This window comes from Gastrolobium bilobum, unplaced genomic scaffold (assembly GCF_033153095.1).
Source record: "Gastrolobium bilobum isolate Gb01-03AN ecotype WA unplaced genomic scaffold, APGP_CSIRO_Gbil_v1 utg728, whole genome shotgun sequence".
Taxonomy (NCBI): domain Eukaryota; kingdom Viridiplantae; phylum Streptophyta; class Magnoliopsida; order Fabales; family Fabaceae; genus Gastrolobium; species Gastrolobium bilobum.
In genome coordinates, this window is record NW_026899225.1 from 303222 (window position 1) to 311424 (window position 8203).

Here is an 8203-nt window from a genome sequence, read left to right on the forward strand (position 1 = left end):
ATATATATAAACTCATTTTATGAAGAGTATAGGGGCGTATATTACGAAAACGGTTTTTAGGAATTCACGAATAATGTGGTTCCATGATTCATATGCATAAATTATTGAAATTGAAGTACTCAACTTAGAAGGAAAAACATAATCACATCAAATGGTCAACTGGATGCCACATGAATAACTATATTTTTTTTCCTAGCTCTTCGTTTTTTTTAACTTCAAATTCATGTTAAGATCCAGTGAGTTCATTAATTATCATCAACCCAAAGTCACGAGAGATAGAGAAATTGAATACCCTGAAGAATTTTCAACATCTCAATGATTCAATATGTCATATGGGCTCAAGTTTCTTCTCCGCTAGCAACGTTCACCAAGAATTCTTTGCGACTATAAATTTAACTTGGTCACGAAATTGCAATCAATATTGATCAATTCATTTATGCACCATCTCCTTAGAGATTTTTCTTGGGTACCCAATTTTTTTTAGAGTAGTTATACCAAAAGTAATAGGGTTTAATGTTTACTGACGCAAAATAATGTTGTTATAAAGACTAATGTAATCCCACAAAAATTTAAAATTATAGAATTACGTAATTCCAAAACAATTTCATTTTGAGATAAGAGAAGGTAATTTTCTCTTAGGTGACATGTGAAATATTAAACTCAAAGTAATAACAACCGTTTATTACTAGCAACATTTGTTTATTTTAAAATGAATAAGAAAAAATTCATATGATGTGATCCAAGATTATTATTAATATCATTCCGCAACCCTCAGCCAAACAAGGAGGAGGAATATATAGCAAATTAATGGACACCAAACTTCTAAATATGTCCAAATTTTGCAAGAATATCTGCATCACAATCAGTATTCTCTGTAAATCTCCAAAAAAGAATTTTCAGTAATTATATGGTTTAATTTAAGGTTTTAATGTTTCTGCAGCGAATGTAGATAAGTTATCTACATCCGCTCCTCAAACGATGTCGTTTTAGGTTAAAAAATTATATTAAAAAAGATTATTGTAACCCTAAAATAAATTATAATTACAAAAATATATTGATTTTCGCTTTAAAACGACGTTGTTTTGAAAAATTATATTTTCGCTTTATAATTACAAAAATAAATTATAATCTACATTGAGCTCAATGTAGATAAGTTATTTACATTGACTGTAGAAAAAGCGAACCCTTAATTTAACTATCCAAGATCTAACGGGTCAAAAACGCAGATTAGCTTCCAGTCATCCCTGCAAGCATGGGAAAAGCTAATGCATCCCTGGAGACTATTTCAATTCTAAAGCACTCTATGTTGGATATGGCTTATTCTTCACATGTTGATGAGGTCTTTGTTGGCAGGGTCAGTAGAAAGGTAACTGATACTGTTGTGGGCTTATGACATATTATAATTTTTTTCTTAGTAGTTTGGGTTTGGAATAACTGCTATTAAGATTTTCTAAATCATATTTATATTCCCTTATAAATCAACTGACTTGTAACGTTTGGCGGTGGAGTGAATATAATATAAACAAGCTGAACGTAGTCTACATTGTGTGAATCAAGATAAATCACTGTGTCGATCTTTCTCTTTTTGTTTTTCGATTTGTGTGTGTGTCGATTTTCAACATTTGGTATCAAAGCTCTGGTTCTGCGACCAAGGTAAATCACTGTGTCGATCTCTCTCTTTCCTTTCTCTTTTTGTTTTTCGATTTGTGTGTTTGTCAATTTCCAACATTTGGTATCAAAGTTCTGGTTATGCGACCAAAGTTACTGTGATAGATTGGGGTTTCGCGATTTAGGTTTTGTCTTGGCATTGACAAAACTGTGAAATTGATCTGGAAATTGATTTGGGTTTTTATTGTTGGAATATTCAAGTGTGGTGGTGAGTTTCATATTGGTTAGTAATGGGTTAGGTGAAGTCCATATAAGTGGGATGATCCATAAACTCAATACAGTAAGATTCTGGATTGAGACATGATATCGGATCCACTTGATAGGGTGGTGTAACCTTAATTTATTGATAATGATCCTCCACCACAGACACCTCTTAGATCCGCCTGACACTCACACCATCTCATTAAGAATGAAAGAAAGAAAATCATGCACCAAAATTAGAACTGCTGCTTATTTGTTCCATACTTTTTGATAGTTTGATATCTTCACACTGTTGTGTTCGTAGAAAATTATTTCACTCTATATCTAGCTAATGAAAAAATTTAAAGTGGTCAAAAACTACCGAAAGATTTGGTGGTCCAAGAAATTTTTATTTCTTATTTATCCATATTTCTTTTTTTCTTTTTTATCCTGTCGGAACATCCAAATTCCTCTCGTAATTAGTTCATAATAATCTGACACTAGTGATGTGGATTAAAATAAATAAATAATATTTTTTTAAAGTTCTGAAATACTGGATATCTTACAAAATATATATTTTTTATCTTTTAATTATTTACACGCTCGTTAACAGGATCCAAAAAGATATACAGGTAATCATGTGAGGTTTGATGGTGAAAAAGTTGCCTGAGTACCCAAGCCAGTGCAACACTAACTCCATTGGACGATTAGATTCGATGCGGTATTCTAAAAGACATTTCAGTTTTACTGTTCTGAACCGCACAGTGTCCAGTTCAGAGAGAACAGTGATCCAACATTGGCATTGGACCATCAGTTTTGTTTCAAACAAATTAAATGCACATACGACTCACTCTCTCTCACTCATCTCCTGAAAGTGTATCTATGTTTGTGTATGAATGTTTGTGCTGTGGATTTCACAAAAATGAAAACAACCACTGTAAAATTTTACACTCTGCTTAAGCATAAACTCGCAGTTAGTTAATACTTAATAGGACGTTAATTAATAAAAGTTGTAACGCTCTTGCAACCAAATGGATATATCAAACGGTCCATATTTGATGATATCATGGTCAACATCAACTATACATATAATATAATAACTAATCTAAGAGGAAAAGTGAACAAACAGAAAAGTAGGTTTATATGTAACTGACAGAGAAATTTAAAGAAAGAAATCCAGAGAAAAAGCAAACTAAGAATATAGAATTATCCCATTCTCACTCCATCTTATGCAAGACAGCAAGACGGAGAAAAGGAAGCAAGCGAAATCGAAAAGGTTAAAATAAAATAAAATCATATTGACGAGACCATAACCATCGCAATCAAAAACATCTTCTACATCGTCGTAAAACGTCGTTGACGTATATAACTGCTTGGTCTTGACCGTCTAGCTCCTTTTACCATCTTCGGTTATTATAAGATTATTATTATTGTTCAATATTTTTCATCTTGTAAAGTCGTGAATGAGGCTCGTTCTATCTGTGACGTTGAGTCTCCAAGAGAGAAAGGGAATGCCGTTGTCGGAGTCTTGATCACCGTCATCCACGAAGCGAAACTCGTTGCTCATCGCCGGCGAGAGGCACTGCATCTTCTGGCTCTGCTGGTGTGCGTACCATGAGTTGTTGTGGTGGCTGTACATCTGCGCCGACTCCATTACGCCGCCAGAGACCGCCGCGGGTGTGGCAGCGGCAGCAGCACTTGCTCTTCTCTCTTCCTTCTTGAATCTAATCCCACAGGCATTGCAGAGTGACTGCAATTCAATTCAAATAGAAGCTTCTCTTTTTAAGAAAATGGAGAGAGAGAAAAAAACAGAATGATTTGATCAAAAGAAAAAAGAAAGAAAGAAAATATTATAGTTATTTACCTTTGGGCCTCGAGGGCCATTCCTCCAAAGGGGTGTTGAAGTGGTGTCACAGTTGGCGCAGCGACGAGCGAGGAGAGGATCGTTGGTGGAGTTGCTATTATTGCTTCCTCGGTTGGTCTTGGTTTGGGGTTGAGGGTTATGTTTGGGTTGTAGTAAATCCCAGCAAAAGTTTGAGACAGAGCGACGTTCATGGCGGGTTCGTTTCTCTTCATCTTCGGTGTAACGGGTGGATGGGGTTCCAAGGGAGAGAGTACAATCCACGGAAGAGGAAGAAGGAGTGAAGGAATACATTTCTGATTCATCATAGGGTTTGTGGTTGGGCATGGAGAATAGCATAGAGAAAGAATTGGTTTGACTATGAAACATACCACATGTACAGGGTCCCATCACGTGCCCCTGGGAGCCACTGCAAGAACGATGCATCCTTCGTTGGCTTCTTCTTCTTATCTTAGGAATATTTAGTTTTGATGAATGAGCCCTCCTTCCTTATCCTCGGAATTCGAAGCTGATGAGGTTACAGAGAGAAAGAAGGTGATGAGGAGAAAGAACGATGACGGTACGAGTATTAATAGGCAAAAGAGAGAGAGAGGGAGAGAGAAAAGAAAGAGAAGATGATGAGGTTATAGATTTAAAGGGGTTGGAGCAGAGAAAGTATAATGAGGAGAGTAGACTGCGTTCGAATTGCAATAATAAAACGTTTGAAATGTAACGGGGGGCTTGGAATAAAGAGCTGAATGGTACGGAGTGGGGGGAGAAATGAGAAGGAGGTGTTGTCTGTTAGCTTTGTAAGCTAATAAAATGGCGAAATACCAGTCAGCACCTGCAGTCCACCTTGTCGTTAATTGCAAATGGAGAGATGTTACATATATATATGTATATAATTATATATAGTGGTTGGGTTTCAGGAGAGAGAAAGGAGATGAGAGTTATAATAAAATACAAAGACGAGAGAGGGACCCAATGGCCAATGGGTGTGTTATAGGAGAGAGAGAGAAAGTGCAATAGTTAAAAATAAATCAAGGGTAAGACTGAATCATGCAGCCAGTGAATGATGAAGTGAGTGCGGTTGTAGGGCATAAGCAAAGTATTTGAGTTTCTATCTATGGTACTGTTTGTGACTTTGTGTAAGATTTTCCCTTGCATAGTTTCAATTTATAGCACACTAGGTGGAACAAGAAAAAGAAAGAAAGAAGAGACGGTGGGCTGAGGCGCAGGAAACAAAGAAAGAGTAGGGTGGGTTTGGTCATTGGGTAGTCAAAAGAGCCCACGTGACTTGAGGGAACAGTCTTCCATGGATCTGCCTTCTCCGATCACGAGGCTTTATTAGTGTCTCAAACCCAATACATCAAAACCTCTGTCCGTATCCGTATCTCTGCTTCTCTGCCTCTGCCACTGCCACTGCCACCCTCCCAAGGAAAATGGAATAGTTTCTCTCCCCCCTTATTCTCACGCTCCTTCTCTTCCCTCCTACACCACGCTCTAATCCCAATATTGTTAACCATATACTCTCTGCCTCCATCCTTATAATACCAAATAATTTAATTTTTTTATATATAAAAATATATAAAACTTATATGAGATTATATAAAAAATAATATATATATAAATTGCACATATTTTTATTTGTGTAAGAAATAAAATTATCTCCTATAAAGTGAAAAAAATTTATCCCAATATTAATTGCCAAAACTGATAGCTTTAATATTCCAAACAATTTTTTCTCTCTCAAATTAATTTATGGGTACTCAAGCATCCACCCGTTAATTATAAGTCAATAAGGAAGTGAAGGTTAATTAAGTTGCAATGTTTGTCTAATGTTATTGCGGTCTGGGGATGCATATTGGTTTAAGTTATACATGTATTTTGGAATAAGAATTTTTTTTTTTTTTTGAATTTTTGGTTGTCACGCACATTATTAAGGAGGGTGGAATATGTCGAATTTGTGGCTAGCGTCTATGTCCATGTGATGATGCATTTTCAACCGAACAATGACCACTCCTCCGAACATCCCCCACTCCGTAAGTTGTTATAGGCCGTCTAGTCCATCAAATCTGCAGCAACAACAACCACAACGACCAGTTTTTGGGGCTCAGCTTCCTCCTGTGGCTGCCCGTACTGTGGGAATCACGTGAATTCGAAACAAAGCCAAGCTTGTCATGATAGTGGCCTCATGCCCCGAATCCAAACCCCATCACAACATTGCTTTTTAGGAGCAGTTGCTTATGCGATCACAGTATTAGTAGTGGTAGTAGTAAGAAGAGAAGATCCCTTAGATTTTGATTGATTTTTGGATCACATTAAGAAAAAGCTAAAGGGAGAGAGAAAGACATAAAGGTATCGCCAATGGCATACTATGCAATCATCAAAGCAACCTTGCTTCATACTCGCCTCACTCTGTGTGTCTATTCCACTAGGGAGAGATTTCTTTGGGTCAAAGATACAAGCCATGCCAAAAAGAAAAGGAAAAGCCCACAAAAAATTTAAAATTTTAATTAAAAAAAAAAACCCAAAATAGAGTTATAAAAAGAAAAAAAGAAACACAGAGGTACCCCACATCATCATAGCCAAGCCAAGCCCAAACAAACTCCTCTTGAATATTGAATATCGATCAAAAGATTCAAAAACATTCACGGAGAGTGAGAATCAGATCGTCTAGAGATTGATGAACCACAGTTCGACAAACGGGACGACCACCGCTTTCCAAAAGATGCTCTCTATTCGTTTTGTAAACTACGACCAAAAACTACGATTACCCCAAGACGCTAAGCGTTACGTTGTCATTTACACACATTTTTTCTTGTCCTCACGCGACCTCACCAATCGTGAATCCTACAATCCGCGCGTGAATAGAGATTCTGGAGAGAATAATAGGCCAAATAAATAAACAAACTCCCAAGTCATTATTAGCAGAATCTGATTATGCTCTTTCTCAAGTGGAAACTCTGGAATTTGCTTAATCATTTACCCATTCATTCATTGAATTCAAAAATCAGAGTTCAAACTTCAGACCCAAAATGAGAGCGTGCGTGTGCGTGTGCGTGTTTAACTGTATGTCATTACTTGTCACCGCCTCACAACCGCAGTTTTGCACGGTCTTACATGTAATGCTCTCCTTAATCATGATGTTACGTGGCTCGTTGGATTTGGTGGGACTCACCAGCTATAGTGTTCCAATTTCCCAATGTAAGATGCAATTTTTTTTAAAAAAAAAATTAATAATTGCTAAAATCGTATCTGATGCCTAATCCGACGAAAATCCTAAAATCAATCAATCCAGAAGATAATAATAATAATAATATCATCAAACAAGATGCCACGTGGGTATCATGGAAGGATTTGCTTGCATTGCATGCATGCAAATGTGTTCAACAATGCCCGGAGCAACATTTTTATATTTTATTAGAATATTATATGGTTGTGTATAGATACAACAGTATATAAAACAAATAACACAATTATTACTAAAATAAACTTTGGGAACGAATAAAATTACATTCCTCAAAAGCAACAAGATACAACTGCAATGTCTGTCCTACTCTCACTTGGGGGATATTTTTCTTTTTTTTCTTTTTGGGTTCAAATTTGATCCATCGAGACAAGAGAGAGACCTTTTAGCTAGGTGGATTGGGATTGGTCTAGTGATTTTGTTGTTGACGGGATCTTCCTTAGGTAAGGTTTCAAAGCACCAACATTGAAGAAATGGAATAAGAACAGGAAGAAGGAAAAGAAGGAGCAAAAATTAAAGTGGCAAACCAAAGAGGGGGCAAACGACCAGCATTTAGAAAAGGGGATAACTTGTTGTGTATGAGAAACCCCTAATAAGCCGTCCTACCTAAGAAAGTTAACTTATTGTCAGTGTGATAACATCTGAGACCACACTCTGTAACTTCTAATTGTCTCCTCTATGGAGGTCTAACCTTTTGGTCAAAGGAGATCTTAACCCACTGTATATATTGTATGTGCCTAAAAAGAACGATTCTTTATCTTTCCAATTTTTTAATTTATTATTATATTGAGATCTGACTTTCCTGTTTCGAGTACTTCCGTTAAAACTTAATCAAATTAAAGAAGTTTGTTAATTTTTAATTAATCATGAAGTCCTTTAGGTCAGGTGGGTATATATTAATTAATTGATCCCTTTCGTGCTATTCACATTTTCATTTTTGAAACGGTGTTACGAGATATGTATTTGCGGTTGCACATATACTACTGAAAATTAAAAAAAATTAAAAATAAAATCAAATATCCCCCAAGACAAAGTAATAAGTTAAGTGAATGCATTCTACGAAAGAGTGAATATGTTGTATCTGAAGAAAAAAAAAAGGATTTTGTCCTAATAATTCACGCAGGGTTTACGAAATTTTATTTGTATAAAACTCAAATAACTTGATTATTTTGTTTGACATAAAATTATAAACAATGTATACTTTTAAGTGAATCGTAAATGAATTTAACCATTCAACTATTATGTACAATTTGGAGATTTGGATG

The 8203-nt window shown here is 35.9% G+C and overlaps 1 protein-coding gene across 1 annotated transcript; it reads right to left on the reverse strand.

The window, feature by feature from the left end:
* Window positions 1-3292: 3292 nt before the first annotated feature.
* On the reverse strand, window positions 3293-4135 carry LOC133288603 (GATA transcription factor 18). Its single transcript, XM_061486405.1, has 2 exons — window positions 3713-4135; window positions 3293-3598 (listed from the first exon to the last, which is right to left on the reverse strand). The coding sequence occupies exons 1-2, from the start codon at window positions 4133-4135 to the stop codon at window positions 3293-3295; spliced, it is 729 nt and encodes a 242-aa protein (XP_061342389.1).
* Window positions 4136-8203: the final 4068 nt, after the last annotated feature.